Source organism: Bos indicus, chromosome 2 (genome assembly GCF_029378745.1).
Source record: "Bos indicus isolate NIAB-ARS_2022 breed Sahiwal x Tharparkar chromosome 2, NIAB-ARS_B.indTharparkar_mat_pri_1.0, whole genome shotgun sequence".
Lineage (NCBI taxonomy): Eukaryota > Metazoa > Chordata > Mammalia > Artiodactyla > Bovidae > Bos > Bos indicus.
In genome coordinates, this window is record NC_091761.1 from 44,364,815 (window position 1) to 44,384,713 (window position 19,899).

The 19,899-nt window shown below is 35.4% G+C and overlaps 1 protein-coding gene across 1 annotated transcript in view; it reads left to right on the top strand.

The window, feature by feature from the left end:
- The window catches only part of ARL5A (ARF like GTPase 5A), a 28,662-nt gene extending 16,946 nt beyond the window's left edge, over positions 1–11,716 (top strand). The window contains exons 5-6 of the mRNA XM_019972671.2: positions 1,924–2,075; positions 5,223–11,716. Coding sequence (XP_019828230.1) covers positions 1,924–2,075; positions 5,223–5,271 — 201 coding nt within the window. The 3' untranslated portion in view covers positions 5,272–11,716. The remainder of the gene's footprint in view (positions 1–1,923; positions 2,076–5,222) is intronic.
- Positions 11,717–19,899: the final 8,183 nt, after the last annotated feature.

Sequence of the window (19,899 nt, forward strand, 5' to 3'; positions counted from 1 at the left end):
GTGTGTTCCTTGAACATGGCAGCATTACCTGGCATGACCTATATAAAGATTGCAACACATGCTGGCAAGAAGAGATAGTGAAACCTAAACGATAGGAAGATAGGAATTAAATCCCATGGAAAGTCCATCTACTCAGTGATTCAGCCATATATCAACTATTGATAACTGTTCCATTTTCCAATTAGGATAAGAGAAAAAAAATTCATATACTTGATAATGCATATGAGCACTAGTTATAGGTCATCCCTTCAACTTTTTGCCTTATATAAATAGGCAGGTGATCTGAACTATAGGTGAAACGAATTGAAACTCTCTTGGGGGAGCGGTAGTATTTTTTTTTTTTTAATTTATTTGAAGGATAATTGCTTTAGAATATTGTGTTGGTTTTTGCCATATATCAGCATGAGTCAACCATAGGTATACATATGTTCCCTCCCTCTTGAACCTCCCACCCCATTCCACCTTTCTAGGTTGTCACAGAGCATGGGTTTGAGCTCCCTGAGTCACACAGCAATAAATAGGAACTCTTAGAACTTAATGTTTTCAGAGCAGTGGTCCCTGACCTTTTTAGCACCAGGGACTAATTTTGTGGAAGACGATTTTTCCACAGTCCTACGGAGGGGAAAGAGATGGTTTCCTGATGATTGAAGCACATTACATTTATTGTGCACTTGTATTTCTATTATTATTACATCAGCTCCATCTCAGATCATCAGGCATTAGATTCCAGAGGTTTGAGACCCTCATGCTAGAGTATCCCTTCTCTGACCAAGTTACTCAGGTAACTCTGTCCTTATCTGCAGTACTGTAGTGCCGTCCTGCAGGGGGCACTGTAACTAAGTCAGTCTCGTTTATGTAAAGCATGCAGCAGAACTCCTGTTAACCAAGTAAGAAATTTACTACTTTTGTTGTTTATTTACTTCAGAAAGAATGAAAAGCCTTTGAGACTCTCTTCTAGCAAGAGTAAAATAATGTGGAACAATGTCTCTTTAAACCTACTAAAGACTCTTCCTTCGAACACACAAACACATGATTGAAACCAAAATATTCTCACTGAGATCCCTGAAAAGAAGATGGCATTTAACAGAGCTGGGAACACTTGCAGACATAGCACCAAAACCTTAGTGTTCTCTGTATCTCTTAAAATATATAGGCAGAGTTTATGAGAGTTCAGTCGACTAGTTGAGTGGATCCATCATGGTTTCTTAGCCCAGTATTTACGAATGGACTTTAGGATATCAATGAACACCCTAAAATTGTACAAAAACTTTTTTGGGCATATATACATACGTACATTTTTATGAGGGAGAAGTCCATAACTCTCCTTAGGTTTACCAAGGAAGCTCTACCTAAAGTATAGGTTGGGCAAGAATTTTGAAAAGCTCTTGAGTGCCACTCTAAAGAGTAATTAGGGTTGGGGTGGTGGTTGTTTAGTTGCTAAGTCACATTTCACTCTTTACAACCCCATGGACTTAGCCCACCAGGCTCCTCTGTCCATGGGATTTCCCAGGCAAGAATACTGAAGTAGGTTACCATTTCCTCTCCAGTGGATCTTCCTGACCCGGGGATCAAACCTCTGTCTCCTGCATTAGCAGGTAGATTCTTTACCATTGAGCCACTTGGGAATCCTGGGGGAATGGTTAGACATGTATTAAATTGGAAGATGCGACTGTTAAATAGAGCACATAGGACCATAAAAATGTAATCTAGCACTGTAAGAAATATGTAAACACATGCGAGTATAGATTGATTAATTTAAATGTGTTCAGTGTGATGTTTACTTTCCATCATAAGAGCTATGAGATACTTTTATGTAAAGTAGTTGAGACAATTTAGGTTACACAGATTATCATATATAATCTGTGAAGCCGGAAAGTGTTGAAAAAAATGAACTGACCTTTACAGTTTTGTTTGCTTTTGTAGGACCTAAGGAAAGCTGGATTGCTGATTTTTGCTAACAAACAAGATGTTAAAGGATGCATGACTGTAGCAGAAATCTCCCAGTTTTTGAAACTAACTTCTATTAAAGATCACCAGTGGCACATCCAGGCATGCTGTGCTCTTACTGGCGAGGGGTAAGATGTCTTCTTCATGAACAACATGTATTTAGCTTTAAAACATGTATTTCTTTTAAAAATCAAATATTTAAGGTTACCACGTACAGAACTTTGTGAGGGAGAGATGTAAGACACAGTCCACGCAAGTCAGGAAATAGTTCTTGCACTGTCGTTGAGACTTACATTCTAAGAAAGGAACTGGCACTTGCTGAGTATGTCCTGTGCCTTGTGTGCTTTCTATAGAGTGTACCATTTATTCCTAATAGTCATGTAGACCAGTTAGATTTGGGAGAATGGCATTGAAACATGTAAAATATCATGTATGAAACGAGATGCCAGTCCAGGTTCAATGCACGATACTGGATGCTTGGGGCTGGTGCACTGGGACGACCCAGAGGGATGGTATGGGGAGGGAGGAGGGAGGAGGGTTCAGGATAGGGAGCACATGTATACCTGTGATGGATTCATTTTGATATTTGGCAAAACTAATACAATTATGTAAAGTTTAAAAATAAAATTAAATTAAAATAATAATAATAAAAAAAAATTCATGTTTCATGCATAAAAAAGCTGAAATAGAAAATTTGCACGAGGGACTAGTTTGCAGATATGCTATCAGTGTTGCCAAAAGGAAGTTCCTGCACTTCAAAAAATAAGAGAGTTAGAATTGGAGAGAGTGTGGCAGAAGGGTCCTTGGCCCTGGAGGGAAGGGTGGTGCCTGCAGTAGAATTTTGCCCTGGTTTAATGCTCAGGGGTGAAAGGATTTCAAGCAGGCAGAGCTTGTCGGCATTGTTATAGGTAAGATATAAAACATAATGTTATATGAGGCATAGCTGCTGCTGCTGCTAAGTCGCTTCAGTCGTGTCCAACTCTGTGCGGCCCCATAGACGGCAGCCCACCAGGCTCCCCCGTCCCTGGGATTCTCCAGGCAAGAACACTGGAGTAGGTTGCCATTTCCTTCTCCAATGCATGAAAGTGAAAAGTGAAAGTAAAGTCGCTCTGTCGTGCCTGACTCTTAGCAACACCATGGACTGCAGCCTACCAGGCTCCTCCGTCCATGGGATCTTCCAGGCAAGAGTACTGGAGTGGCGTGCCATTGCCTTTAGTGTCAATAATTCAGTATTTGGTTTACCCTTCTCTGTGACCTTAAAAAGAAGGGAATTTCTCCCACTGCAGGAAAATTCATGTCTATGCCTCAAAGCTTCTGCCCTTTTCTAACACCTGAGGAACCTGATCACCAAATTTAAGAAGTAAATTGGAGATGAAGCCGAATCTTAGTGAAATAGAAGGCACCATTACCTGATTACAGACATTTGGAAGAGCGTAGTTATTAGAATCTCAAAACAGCAAATCTGTTCATTAAAAAAAAAAAAAATCAGACAGTACCGACTATCCACATACTCATTTAAGTAAAAATATCTTCTACATAGTTCTTTGTTAAATAGTTTATATACATATAGGATACATATATAGATATCGGTGTATCTTTATTTGTATTATCTTTATCAAAAGTCTTAAAGCAAAAGCACTGATTATAATACTAAATCTGACAACAAAGATAAGTGATCTAAGACGGATAAAAGATTTAACTTGTATACTTTGAGTAATTGTGTGGAAAATATATCATTAGTTAGGATACATATGAATTCTGGCAGTTTTAATGTGTTAAGAACGTTACTTATTAAATTAATTTTTGTGGCAAAATATATATAATATAAAACTGGTAATTTAACCATTTTTAAGTGTACAATACATGGGCATTAAGTACATTCACAGTGTGATACAGCCATCACCCCCCTCTATTTTGAGTTCCAGCAGTTTTATTTTTAAAGGGGGACATCAGCAGATGATGCCGTCTTTTCAGTTTTGGGTTTATGTGGTCTTCCATTTGCAGGAGTTAGCAAATGGAAATGTTTGGTTTAGGGGAAATGTTGTTTCCTGTGTAATCTGACCACCTTAGTCTTGGTTTTAGTATTGGTGACATTTAGACTCGCACCTGTCATTTGCTCACCTGTCTAAGGTCAGGCTCCCTCTGAAATATGGGAAGGGTTCTGGTCCTAGTACTGTGAAGATTAGATAATGGATATTAAGTGCTTAGTGCAGTCTCTAGTTTGCTCTTAAGTAACTCCTGTACCTTTAACAGTGTAGAATTAATTAATTTACTCATCTTGTTATTGTATCATTTCCTGTGAGTAGTTGAAAGGTAACGAATTAATAGGGAAGAAGTATGGACCTATACCAAAACAATCGTTTATTTACTTCATTGCCCTCTTTTCCTTCTATTTCTATTGTCTCTACATTTTTAGACTTAGGCACAAAAATCTGAGTTCTGGCTTTTTAAGTATTAAATGGTAGCATTGTTTCTCATATCTGTAAAACCTCCTCATAGATATTGATTGATGCTTCATAACAGTCCTTCATTTTGTTATATTTCCCTCTTGCTAAATAAACATTTAGATTCTTTTACCTTAATAAATATTTCTTTCTATATTTTGGATTATGCTCAGTTACCCATTGTTCAAGGATAACTGGTGTTAGTAATATGAGATTTTATTTTATTTCCTTCAGATTTTTTTGATGTATAGATGTCACAAATACTACGTGCATACTTTGTTTTAATAGCTGCTATATATTAAATATCCTGCCATTTCTACTTCATTTATATTGTGAGCATTTTGTCATATTGTAAAACAATCTTTGAAAGGAATTTTTAAATACCTCATATGAATGTTCCATAATTTGTTAAATTTTTTCTCTATTGTCAGACATCTAGATTTTACTATTTCCTATTAAAAATGCTTTTATGAACAGTAATAATACATAAACATGTCTTTATCTTTTTTAGGATATATTTCTAAAAGTAGAAAAAAAGGGTAGAGTGTTGGTATTTTAAGCATTTTTGATACTTCTTACTAAATGACTTTCTATGAGCATTCACTATGTACTTATTGAGCTTCTCTTATGTATCAGGCAGTACTCTATGCACTAGAGATATAACAGAACCAAAAATGTGCAGTTGTACTGTATGGAAGTATAGCACCCACATTGAATATTACTGATTTTTCTAATCTTTGTTGTTTAGATAAAAAATTGTATCTTCTTTTAATTTGCTCTTCATAGCTTTTTAGTTGAGAATTTGATCAAGATATTTTATTTTCTTTATAGATTATGCCAAGGACTTGAATGGATGATGTCACGACTTAAGATTAGATGATCTCTACTGACCTCTTCTCATAGACTTTGTGTAAATGAAGTGCTGGACCTTACCTGAAAGCTGCAAAAATTAATGGTTTAGATATATTTATAATAAACTGATTTAAACATTTAAACTTTTTCTATAAGAAGAAAAATTAAGACCACTTATTTGAAAACACAGATGAAGTTTCACCTTTCAATCTGCTTTCTTATTAGTTCCTTCCAAAGCAAGGTCTTAAAGCTGTGATTGACATTTTTCTCATAATGAATCCTCTCAGGACATTGTGTAGCCTGTGGTAAGTACAAAGGGAGAGGAAGACATTTTTAACTTTCAGAGCTTTATTATCAGTATAACCCTCCCTTGTTGAATGTTGTTCTCTTCCTGTTCCATTAAGTCAAAATACAAATCAGCACAGATACTCAGTTTCCAATATTTCAAAATGTAATTATGAAAAGTATTTTGCATAAGGTTGTGTATGTATTGTGTATATACCTCAAGTTCGAGTTAATGGCTTTGATTTATGTTCTTAAAGAAAAGCAAATAACACAAAAACTAATGCCCTTAGTTACAAACGTACTGGGATGAGTACTGGCATTGATGCTGAGTGCCATTTTATACTTCCCCTATGTTCTCTGTATTATACTAACCCACCCCCAAATCATTGAGCCACTCTTTAAAAAAAAAAGAAAGGAAAAAGCTTCACGTTGTGTCCCTAATTTTTTGTTGAGCAAATCACGTACATGGAAAGCTGTAATCTAGCTGAGTGGAGTATCTATCATATTCTTAACTTAGTATTACTGGTGGACAGAAGAGCACACTGAGCAGTTACCAGATTGCTCCCTGTATTGGGCCTTATGCCATCTAAATTTACTGAGTGAATTGTTAATCCATTAATTGGCTGATCATTAATTGTGATTAAAATTATAAAGTGATTTTTTCCAGCATTAATTGGAAACTGTTGTGTGAAATATGTCTACCAAGAGAAGTATCACACCATAAACATTGTCAAATAATTTAGCTACAATCTTCTTAGATACCAAATCATATGTCAAGCATTTAAAGTGAATTTGAGATGAAAGGTGAAGCATATTTTCTAAGCAGTGAAGATAATTTCTTAATTTGAAAATTTCTGATTTCGTATCTTAGGAGTTGAAATTGTTTGAGGATTTATTTGTGTCTAAGTTTTCTTTTATCATCTTACACCACGTGAATGTATTGTTTGACAGTTACAAAATACGAATTTTTTTAATGCTTTTAAGAATTTGGTTTAAAAATTGATCAACGTAATGTATTATTTTTATTAAGAAGTAACTTAGCCCCCAAACTTTTTATGTTTACTTGGGTATTTCTTTTTTCTGCATCTGAAAATCTAAGGTATTTCTGTTGTAACTGTAAGCAAACTTATCCTAAATATGTTAAAACATATTCTTGGGTACTATGTTGGTATATCTTTCATGCCCTGAAAATCTGGTGACTAGTGCAAAACTGACGTGTTTTAGAATATTCAAGGGAAAAAAATTTTATTTTATTTTATTTTTGGGGGGAAAAAAATTTTAATACCAGCCTTTTAAATTTCAAAGATTTTGATGAGAAATAGTACATACTATAATTATTGACAAAACTCGGAAAATTCCTTTCTGTAAAATATAAAATACTCATTATATAAATCCAAGTCAGGCATGGGAGATCAGTGTTTAAAATTATATGTTATGTTTTGTTTCATGTTCAAAATGCAAGCATAACACTTTAATATTTGTCAACTTCCTTTTGAAAAGTAAATCCTAAATTACTAACTTTAGTTGTTCATATGTCCTCATACTTTTTCAAATCACTATAAGGAATTGCTTGTATATTAAAAACCCAAATCTATTTTTAGATGTTGCAGTGTCATCAGAAACAAATACTCTGTAAAGTAACCCAGCAAATCCACACCTTTTATCCTTTTTGCCTTTCAGTTTGAGTAATTATAATTTAGTCCCTTGGATTGCTGCCACACCAGTTCAACTGTACACCTGCACAGTCTGTCCCTTGTCATCAAGGTGTTGGCCAAAATTTAATCTTAACTGGATGTTTAAAGCGTGTCAGGTGTAGTGATTGACATGGCATCGTGAGAATGCATGTATTCTTATGCCACGTTGATAAACATGCTTTTTTGGTTATATCCTACCCTCCAGGCCAAGCATTAGAAATGAGATGGGTACCTTTATTTTTGTTGTTTTAGTCGCTAAGTTGTGTCTGATGCTTTTGTGACCCCATGTACTGTAGGGTACCTTTGTACTTGTGCATAAAACCAGAATTACAGCAGAAAATTTTTTTTAATTTTAATGTGAAAATACATCAAAATCATTTTAACAGTATTACTTCCAAATAACATGGAGCACCTCATGAATAGTCATGTTGGCAATTTATATGTAGTTTTTAAGTGGAATTAAGCAAAGGGGATTGTTTTTGGTTTTTTAATATACTGCGTTTGGGTTAAACAAACATCTTATTTAGGGTTGTTACACTCAACTTTGAAAAGAACAAAGCTCCATACCTCTGTTCACGTGAGTGGATTTAAATATCCTATGTTTGATACTAATTTTGAAAATTGTGTAACTTCTCTCAATACCGCGATAAAAGGAACCATATTGCTAACTGCATTTAAATATGTTTAATTTTGTCATGTAGCATTTAGAAGGTATATCTTACGCATTCTAATGAGGATCCTTGTCTGAAATTTTCCAGTTCTGTTTTCTTTGGCCCTCATGGATGGGCAAAGAATACATTGAAGGCTGGTGGTTTGGGGTGCAGAGGAAAGTGGGTAGGGAATATGACATTTTGCCTTAAGAATAAAAAAGTGCTTCACCTGCTGTCTGGCATTTTTAATGCAGGTAGTTAAAGGGATTTTAGAAGCACGGCATGAAATAGAAAGAGTTTCTGTTTTCTGGTCTTCAGGAAGTGCCTGGTAGGTAGTGACAGTGGGATCAGAGGAGTGCAGGGCACCGAGCAGAGGCAGGCAGTGCCTGAGACATGCTTGGCTCTTTTGTCTGAGTGTATAGCACTAAGATGCCTAGAAATGGGATTTGACTGTCCCATCTCTTAGGCCCTTTACATTTCTTGCTGTGACTACAGCAACCACATACAGTACAGACAACCTCAGAATTTGTCCATATTAGTGCAAATAGAAAAACTGTAGACAACGTTCTAGTTTTCTCTGCAGGCCTTTTCAGGAATTTATCTGTCATGTTCTACTTTGTATATAGGGGATAGCAGCACATCCCAGACTATCTGTGAACTCTGGGGTTATCTTCTCTCAATTGCCGAGTTGTATCCTGAAATGAATCCATCTTTCAAGGCCAGGTTTTGCATGACTTAACTATGAACCCTGCCACTGTCCAAGTATAATCTGGAACTTCTTGCTTTGGGATTGGCTTAGCTCAGCATCCCCTCCACTCCTTTCCCCATCAACAAAGATATGTTCTCTTGGTCCTGGAGATATTCTCAACTTTACCTATATCCATTATTCTCCAAACTGCTAGCCTCTAAGTTGGTTCTCTTGTCCTGTGCTATCCTCCACTGGCTTGATTCATTGATTTGCACTTTGCTTATTAGAGAGTACTGTCAGAGTTGTTGAGTACGTCACAAACTGGCTTGCTGTGTGCACAGCACATAAATGCCTGCAGTAAAGTCCTTTAAATCATACTGTATTTAGCATTTTAATGCTTCTTAAACTTTAGCTTCTCACATTGAAAAGTAGATTCAGAAAGATAAGAGAAGTACCTAGACTGCCAGCTCCTTGAGCTGCTAGTTAGATGTGAAAGGGATTAAGTTATATACATGTATTCTCTTCCCATTACCAAAAATGAGGTATGTGTTAAGTAATATCAGTACAAATAATATGAGGAGAAAGATGACAAACCAAATCATATATGTAGTGTTTAACCTGAAGCCATCCCCACATCCTTAAAACCATAAACCACATCCCATTTTCCCCCCTCATGCTTAAAGAACAGAGGTAAACATTAACTGTCTAAAGGAATTGGTAATGAGACACGTATGATTACAAACCAAACCTGTTGAAATGAACTTTAAAAGACATCAGAATTATCAGCCATCATGTTTCGACACTGTAAATGCAGATTTAATATAGAAAATAATTTTTTTAAAGTTCTGCTTATGTAAAAATAGTACTTCTATATCATGCTCCCGCAAAGAATGTGTGATATTTAAGACCGGAATGGTGGAGTAAAGGAAAGAAAGAATTTAAAAACTTCGTATGCTAAAGAATGACTGCTTCTATTAAACCCTAAAATTGTGTATGGAGTTATGAAGAAATTGTAACAGGATACAGTTGGGTTAATTATGCAATATATCTTACCAATTGTCTAGCCCTTGTGTATTGTTCTAAAAACTAAAGTTTGAATCTTTATGGTCTTGCCTGCTAGATATTATGTTCTTTGGTAGAGAATTCCCATAGTCTGTACTCAACAAGTGCCTAAAATTGATTTGTGTTGATTTTTAAGTCCATCTAATAAATTATATGTGTTTTCTATGGTATTATATGTGCTTGGCTTACTGATGATACAGCCTTGAGGGTTTTTAAGTCATAATTTTTGCTTTGAATAAAAAGCCTTGAAGATGAAAATACCCATCCTGACCTTGAATAACCCATAGGTTAAGGAAGCAGGAGCAAAACCATTTTTTCCTCTTTGCAAGTACACATATTCCCTGACTCTGGTGTTAATGCCGAAACTAGAAAACACTCTGTTGCTGTTTTTTAAAATAGTTTTAACACACATAAAATTATATTGTGTGTTTTAAAACCTTAGTAAAAGTTTGTTGCCTGTGTAAGAGTAGCCTCTTAATTCTCCTCATACTTAGTGGTTAGTAATTTTGTCCTATCGTTTAGATCTTGAGCCATTTGATGTGCATGCACACCAGAATCCTTCCTCTTTAGATTCTTCTTAAAAAGTAAAATATTTGATAGGCTGCTGTTACATTTCTCTTATGCATTCTTCTTTTTTTCTTTTTCTTTCATTTTCTTTATTTCCTTCTCCCTCCTTCCTTTCTCCCTCCCTCCCTTCTTTTTCCTTCCTCTTTTCCATCTTTCCTTCTCCCTTCCTTCCTCTCTCTCTCTGTTGACTGTGAACTCTAGGGGCAAAGACTTGACTGTTTTTTTCAGTGATTTACAATTATATTTTGTTTCTATTTTAAACAATCTTGCATGAAAAGTAAAAGGTATATATGATTTTAATTATTATATACTATTCTCTTCCCAAACTTCTTACATTTGTGATATAAAGAATTCCTCTAATTATTTTTGCTTGACATAGTCCTTTAGATTAGAGTAGCTTTTTCTTACTTTATGTCTTTCTGTGATTCCTTAAGAGGAAGTGATACCTGCAGAGCACTTTTAAAGATATTTTTTAGGCTAATGGTCAAGATAACACATTGAAAAGAAAGCTATAATTATGTCCAATGAGGGCTCTTTTGGTTGCTAGAGATGAGGAAAGTGTATACTGATTTTAATTTGTGCTTAAAATACATTTTACTAATTAACTATTGATTTTTAAATATGACGGATTCTTCTTGTAGATATTAATCTTCCTTACTGTATTTTCCTAGAGAAACCTAAATGAGGATGTGTTCCAGCTAGTCTCTGTATATTGGCATATGTGCTCTATGTATATTGACATAATTGAAACTGCATTAAGTACACCACATTAGAAACTTTTTGAACATTTTTAGGTTTATTGTATTAAATTTTATGATAACATACAAGGTTTTGACTCAAGCTTTGTATGCAAGAAGAGGTGGACATTTTTTCTCTCTTTGTCATTTTATTAACTTATATTTCTCTGTATCCTAGGAAAATTTTACATTCAAGAAATGTTCCAAAAAGTGATGATCTTAGGGCACTTGGGTGCTTTTGTATTTGATCATTGCTGATATGTTCGTTACATAGGGAAATAATGCTTCTGGACCTTCCTGACAAGACCACTTTGTGGGTGACTGGGGGATACTTATGTCGGTGCTCATGTTGGACGTCATGGCAGATGATGTAGGGACTTCTCCATTGGTAAAATAGTTCAGTCAGCTTTTTTGCAGATGTGTGACTTCATTATACTTGTAACATCATTCTTGTGTCCATAACTGACTGAAATGTCAAGCTCCGGAAATGTAAGGCACTGGGTCAGGTGACCAATTGTAGGAATTTGTTTATAATGAAATAAAGAAATAATGTTAAGGTATGTTTGAGGGGAAATAACAAATACGATTTTACTGGTGAATTTCCATGTTTAATATGTATATTAACTTTTTTTTTTAAGTTGCATGTAAACCTGGTATAAAGTATTGTCTCTGCTTTATGCTTTGAGTAAAAAGAAAAAAAAGATGAGTTAAACTGTTACCCTATTATGTACTATTACAAATACCTTTTCTTTTAGAAAAGGTTAATTATAAATTACTATTCACATGTTCAGTGTTGTCAGTGTTTTCATTCTGGGTTTTTGTCTTAATGTGTGCAGACTTTGTGATGGCAGCTCTGTTAATTGCCCAGGACTGAGATCACCAGGGCAGTTGAAAAGGTATGACAGCTGTATTCTGCAAATGAAAAAAAAAAAAAAAAATGCTTGTACTAATCTCTAGAATCCTTTTTGTGGAACTTAGTCAATTAATAGCATTCTGTCTTTTATTTCTAGATATTTGAATTGATCATGAATGAACCTGATAAATAGTGACCAGTTTGTGTGATTGATTTGTCTTACAATGTGAGGAAAGTCCAGTCTTTTTGTTTTAACTGAAATTTTTAAAGTGAACATTCGTGAGAATGGTTGATAGTAAACAGAAGAAAAAGGAGAAAAAAAGTTATGGATGGCAGGAGCAACATTCCCACATGCATATTTATCTGATTACTGGTCTTTCTGTCTCCTAGAATATAAGCTCTAGAGCACTGTGTTTACCAGTCTTTGTCTCTCAGCACTGAACACAGTGCCCTAGTACGTAACAGGTGTTCCGTGTATACGTGTTGACAAATCAGTGAACAAACTATTAATATTTTTGTGCTCACTCCCCCATGTATGAATTTTTCTTAACTATGTGATTGTAGCATAGAACTACCTCATTTAATTGTCTCAATTTAATTCTTATCTCAATTTTTATTTAATTCTGCCTTATTTTGTACTTGGATGCAATCTCAAAAATGACAGAATGATCTCTGTTCGTTTCCAAGGCAAACCATTCAATATCACAGTAATCCAAGTCTATGCCCCAACCAGTAACGCTGAAGAAGCTGAAGTTGAACGGTTCTATGAAGACCTACAAGACCTTCTAGAACTAACATCCAAAAAAGATGTCCTTTTCATTATAGGGGACTGGAATGCAAAAGTAGGAAGTCAAGAAACACCTGGTATAACAGGCAAATTTGGCCTTGGAATACGGAATGAAGCAGGGCAAAGACTAATAGAGTTTTGCCAAGAAAATGCACTGGTCATAGCAAACACCCTCTTCCAACAACACAAGAGAAGACTCTACACGTGGACATCACCAGATGGTCAACACCGAAATCAGATTGACTATATTCTTTGCAGCCAAAGATGGAGAAGCTCTATACAGTCAGCAAAAACAAGACTAGGAGCTGACTGTGGCTCAGACCATGAACTCCTTATTGCCAAATTCATACTTAAATTGAAGAAAGTAGGGAAAACCACTAGACCATTCAGGTATGACCTAAATCAGACCCCTTATGATTATACAGTGGAAGTGAGAAATAGATTTAAGGGCCTAGATTTGATAGATAGAGTGCCTGATGAACTATGGAATGAGGTTCGTGACATTGTACAGAAGACAGGGATCAAGACCATTCCCATAGAAAAGAAATGCAAAAAAGCAAAATGGCTGTCTGGGGAAGCCTTACAAATAGCTGTGAAAAGAAGAGAAGTGAAAAGCAAAGGAGAAAAGGAAATATATAAACATCTGAATGCAGAGTTCCAAAGAATAGCAAGAAGAGATAAGAAAGCCGCCTTCAGCGATCAATGCAAAGAAATAGAGGAAAACAACAGAATGGGAAAGACTAGGGATCTCTTCAAGAAAATCAGAGCTACCAAAGGAACATTTCATGCAAAGATGAGCTCGATAAAGGACAGAAACGGTATGGACCTAACAGAAGCAGAAGATACTAAGAAGAGATGGCCAGAATACACAGAAGACCTGTACAAAAAAGATCTTCACAACCCAGATAATCACGATGGTGTGATCACTGACCTAGAGCCAGACATCCTGGAATGTGAAGTCAAGTGGGCCTTAGAAAGCATCACTATGAACAAAGCTAGTGGAGGTGATGGAATTCCAGTTGAGCTATTTCAAATCCTGAAAGATGATGCTGTGAAAGTGCTGCCCTCAATATGCCAGCAAATTTGGAACACTCAGCAGTGGCCACAGGACTGGAAAAGGTCAGTTTTCATTCCAATCCCAAAGAAAGGCAATGCCAAAGAATGCTCAAACTACCGCACAATTGCACTCAAGCCAGGCTTTAGCAGTATGTGAACCGTGAACTTCCAGATGTTCAAGCTTGTTTTAGAAAAGGCAGAGGAACCAGAAATCAAATTGCCAACATCTGATGGATCATGGAAAAAGCAAGAGAGTTCAAGAAAAACATCTATTTCTGCTTTATTGACTATGCCAAAGCCTTTGACTGTGTGGATCACAATAAACTGTGGAAAATTCTGACAGAGATGGGAATACCAGAACACCTGATCTGCCTCTTGAGAAATTTGTATGCAGGTCAGGAAGCAACAGTGAGAACTGGACGTGGAACAAAAGACTGGTTCCAAATAGGAAAAGGAGTACATCAGGGCTGTATATTGTCACCCTGTTTATTTAACTTATATGCAGAGTACATCATGAGAAAAGCTGGACTGGAAGAAACACAAGCTGGAATCAAGATTGCCCAGAGAAATATCAATAACGTCAGATATGCAGATGACACCACCCTTATGGCAGAAAGTGTAGAGGAACTCAAAAGCCTCTTGATGAAAGTGAAAGTGGAGAGTGAAAAAGTTGGCTTAAAGCTCAGCATTCAGAAAATGAAGATCATGGCATCCGGTCCCATCACTTCATGGGAAATAGATGGGGAAACAGTGGCAGACTTTATTTTTCTGGGCTCCAAAATCACTACAGATGGTGACTGCAGCCATGAAATTAAAAGATGCTTACTCCTTGGAAGGAAAGTTATGACCAACCTAGATAGCATATTCAAAAGCAGAGACATTACTTTGCCAACAAAGGTTCGTCTACTCAAGGCTATGGTTTTTCCTGTGGTCATGTATGGATGTGAGAGTTGGACTGTGAAGAAAGCTGAGCGCCGAAGAATTGATGCTTTTGAATTGTGGTGTTGGAGAAGACTCTTGAGAGTCCCTTGGACTGCAAGGAGATCCAACCAGTCCATTCTGAAGAAGATCAGCCCTGGGATTTCTTTGGAAGGAATGATGCTGAAGCTGAAACTCCAGTACTTTGGCCACCTCATGGGAAGAGTTGACTCATTGGAAAAGACTCTGATGCTGGGAGGGATTGGGGGCAGGAGGAGAAGGGGACGACAGAGAGTGAGATGGCTGGATGGCATCACCGACTTGATGGACGTGAGTCTGAGTGAACTCCGGGAGTTGGTGATGGACAGGGAGGCCTGGCGTGCTGCGATTCATGGAGTCGCAAAGAGTCGGACACGACTGAGCGACTGATCTGATCTGATCTGATCTATTTCAAAAGGAATTCAAAGTGACTATTTATTTTTCTAACTAGTTCTTCTAATAGAAATAACACTTGTTTTCTTAAAAATTGCCTAAAAGCATCATGCAGAACAAATAAATATGTACAAATCTTATTTCTTTGAGATCTGTGTGATTGCATCTAGGAATGTCAGGAATGCACCAGAGTTTGTGGTTTAGCATCTGCAGACATTGAAATAATAAATGGTAAAACAGCTCTTTTGGGAAAAGATCTGGGTCATCATCATCTTGATCTTTTATGCCCTTCCTTTTTTTTAGTTTTCACATCTGGAATATCCTCTTTTTGGTGGTAAATAACCTTTGTCCCATGAAAAGAGTGATATTTTCACAACAGAAAATAGCCTCTGGCAGTCCCTTTGAATGTGTTCCTTATGACTTACAACATCCAACTTTTGGGGGATTGCTTGAGTTGGGCTTCATGAATGACCAGTTTCTCATATCACTACATGCCTTACATTCTAGCATATCAAAATGGATAAAGTATTTTTGAAATAGATCCAGTGTTTAAATTCTTTTCTTATTTAAATCCCCAAAAAATGTTCTACTGTATTTCCATTATTTTCTTTTATAAGGAACATCGTGATGGACAGCTTCCACTGAAAGTTGTTTTCATAGTTCAGAGTATTCCTGTATTTCTTTTGGCTGGAATCCCAGCAGAGAAACTATTGGATTAAATGGTTTGATGGGATTTAAGAATGCCTATTTTTCCGTACTTTATTAATATTGTATACTTGGGAGGGGGGCCTTTTCCACTCGAATAAAAGGATAAGCATGTTGTCTTATTTTGCACTTATTTGATTATTGAGACTATTTTTCTTACATGCTTCAAATTCTTCTTATGCTTTTGTTCGTTTATTATTAGAATCTTAGTGTTTTTCTTGTGAATGGAATAAGTTCTTTAAATAGAAAATATATTAGTCTTTGATCATTATATTTTCCCGTTTGTCCCTTTAATTTTTGTAATTATCTTTTTAGTATATAAAAGTGTTTGTGAATGTAAAAAAGTTAAGAAATGCATGATTTCTTTGAGTAAAAACTAGAAAAGAGACATAATAGCAAAAGGAAAATTCGTTCATTGCTCCATCATTCTAATAAAACCACTGTCAACACTTTGAAATGGGTATAAATTTGAGTCAGTATTCTGAATACAGAATTTTAAAACCCTGTAATTTTTTTCACAATGTACTATAAACATCTCTTACATGACATTATTTTAATGAATATATTGTGTTTGCCTGTTTGGATTGTTATTTATTTAACCATTCTAATGTTGTTAAATTGTTCCTTATTTTTTACTACAAATACTACAATTAATACTTGAATTTGTTTTTTATTCAGTTTACAAATTGAATTGCCCAGTAAAGGTGTGTCGATTTTTAAAAAGCATTATTTACATATTGCCCAGTTCTCTTTCCAAAAGAGTACCCACATCCTGGTCAATTCTATCTGAAGACATCTTATACTATAGTAAGATTTGTTAACCTGTTCATCTCTCTTCCCAGGGGGTTCACAGGCCTGCTCTTGCCAGGAGTTTTCAGGTTGTGATACAAGCTCATTAGTTAGTTCTCCCTGACTTGGCCAAGGGCAGTACGGAGCTGCTCTACCCTCAAGTTTTCTGTAATATTTAACTTTTAATTATTGTGCAAAGTTTACTTGTTAATCCTCTTGTAATGTAACCATTGACTTTTGAGGGAAGAATAGAAAGGAAAAAAACTAAAAAAAGATACTCCCAGTTGATCTTTTTTTAATGTGGGGGAGTGAAAGTGAAAGTTGTTCAGTCATGTCCTACTCTTTGTGACCCCATGGATGTAGGCCGCCAGGATCCTCTATCAAGAGTACTAGAGTGTGTTGCCATTCCCTTCTCCAGGGGATCTTCCCAACCCAGGGATTGAACCTGAGTCTCCTGCATTGAAGGCAGATTCTTTACCATCTGAGCCACAAGGCTCTAATACTTTATCATCTATCATAGACTACTGGTCTAATGCCTTGGTGATCCTTTTTCCTACAAATGTATTGTCTACACCTGTCAGCTTTTAATGCTAGTCATCTTGTTTTCTTTTAAAGTTTCTTTGTTTTATAGGAAGTTTAGGTTCATTTTAATAATATAGAATGTACTCTTTAACAAGTGTGACTGAAATTCCCATCTTATTATCTCTTGTAAAAAAATGTGTTTGGTGAACAAGTTTTAAGTTGCAGAAACATATCTTTGTATATTTCAAGCACTTACTGTTTCATGCTTTTAAATTCTTACCTAATCTCTAAATCAAAAGTAAAACCTTCCTAGTATGTTTGAGGTATGAGAGTGAACATTTTCATAGATTTTTGGGCATTTGTATTATATAAATTTTCTAACTCCTTTGTACATTTTACTACCACTTTGTGTGAAAGTCATGTCTGACTTGTTGCGACCCCATGAACTGCAGCACGCCAGACTTCCCTGTCCTTCACTATCTCCCGGAGATTGTTTATACTCATGTCCATTGAATCAATGATGCCATCCAACTATCTCATCCTCTGTCATCCCCTTCTCTTGCCCTGGTCTTTCCTAGCATCAGGGTCTTTTCCAGTGAGTCAGCTCTTTGCATCAGGTAGGCAAAGTATTGTGAAAGTTATATTAAAGTATAGTGATCTTTTGCCATGTCATTAGTCTTTTTACCTATTTTTGTGATATCTTAAATTAGTTTCAGAAAAATTAAAAATTTTAGTTGGATATATTAGGCTTTCATTATGATTTGTCTGATTAAAAATTTTTGTGATGGGAGAAGATGAAAAATAACTATAACTAATGGTTGTAGGATATTTTTATATGTACCTATGTGGATGATAGTGACTATTCCTTTTTCCCCCCAATAAACTGTTTGTAGTTAATATGATAGGATCAGCAAAGAGGACATTATATTGGCTTTTTAACCTACTGAAATATATATCCTGCATTTTCTTTGTTTTTAAGATTTTGTATTTTTGTAGGACCCTACTTGAGCTATACATTGAATACAATTCAAAGGTAAAAAGTGTTGAAAGTCCTGTGTTAATTCAAAAAGAGATCCAGGTCCATCCATTAATGTCCAGTATATTAAGGGATTTGTTAATTTCTAAGATGAAACATGCTGCCATTAAATTTTTTTTTGCAAGGAAGATTTTCAGTGTGGGGAAATAATTAGTGATTGTGACAGGTGAGAACAAACTTTTACATTTGGTATGATCTCCACTACATGATTAGGAAAAAAGCATAGAAAAAGAGAAGAAAATAATATCCAACAGTATGTATTACAGGTTGTGGTAAGATGACAGCATTATGGTTGATATTTTTCTGGCTCTTTATGCTTTTGTACACCAGATATCTAAATTGAGTGTGTTACACTAATACTTAGAAAACAGCATTGGATCACTTTTGTTTGTGTTTTTACAAAATCATCTTAATGGGGTAGGAAAAATACTAAAATGTCTCTAATTTATAAGTAAATGAGATGCAACTCTGTTTTCTCTTTAACTGCATTTGGGCATTATGAAGAGAGATCAAGGTGATTAGTAAAATTAATTCACAGATACAATACCACTTGCAAACTCCAGTTGCATGGTTGATTAATTTTGATAGAATACGACTTGCAAATTCCAGTTGCATGGTTGATTAATTTTGATAGAATTCTCATCAAGCGTTGTATATATAAAGACATGAACTACTCTTTTAGCTATTGTTGGTATTTTACTGCTTTTGAAGGATTCCTGACCATAGATAAGACCCATTCAAATGGTTATTTTTCAAAAGATACAAGCAAAATGTAGTGAAAGTTAGAAAAAAGATACATTGCGGGAGGTTGAAGAAGTAGTGTATATGTGGGATGGTAGGGTAAACCAAGTGGGCTTCCCTGGTGGCTCAGTGGTAGAGGCATGTCCGATCCCTGGGTCAGGAAGATCCCTTAGAAAAGGAAATGGCAACCACTCCAATATTCTTGTTGGAGAAATCCCATGGACAGAGGAGCCTGGCAGGCTATGTACAGTCCGTGGGTACAGTCCATGGAGTCGCAAAAGAATTGGATACAACTTAGCGACAACAGCAACAGTAGGTTGAGCTACAACCTGGGCTATAAACTTAGATCTACCACATACACACTTTCTAAGACCTCAACTTCCTTACTTTTCAGAGTCGTTTTAGCAATGGAACTCTTTTTCCTTAAGTGATATTCTGTGGAATGTCAAATGAAAACAGGTAAAATTGATGTTTTATTTCTGCAAGTTCCCATATTTACTAGGTGAAAAAAAGGGAGAGAAGTATAATTAAAAATTAATTTCCAACTTAATTAAAATTTTACATTTATTTAGAATTTGTTAATGTGTTTACTTTTTGAAAGTATGAAAATAATTGATAAAATGAAAAGATTGATTTACTAAAGATAGAAATAAATTTTAAATATTTAATAGTCTTTGTAAATAGTGTTAACATTTTGACTGTACAAAAGATATATTTTAGAGAATCATTTAAGAAAATATGAAATCTTTGTTTCAGATTATAAAATTGCCTGTTTTTGTTTTTAATGAGAACCAAATTAAAATTATTTATAGTTTAATGGAATGCTTCACTAATATTTGCCAGATGGTAATATTACTTTAATAAAAGATGTTTATACATTTTTCATGGTAGTATGGCTCTCAAATATTTTATTTTTATATTATCATTTGATTAAATAACAAATTCATTTAATTCAGACAAAATTATTTGGTACCCCTAAAAATGAATACATGTAAGAGCCCATCCATGAAAAAGCAAAGCTGATACATAAAGTGATTAATAGATGCTCTCTATAAGGAATGGGATTGCAGGAATGCAGTCTAACTTTTATGCCAGATATAAAAATGACTTAGTTATAACTATTAAAATTTTTAT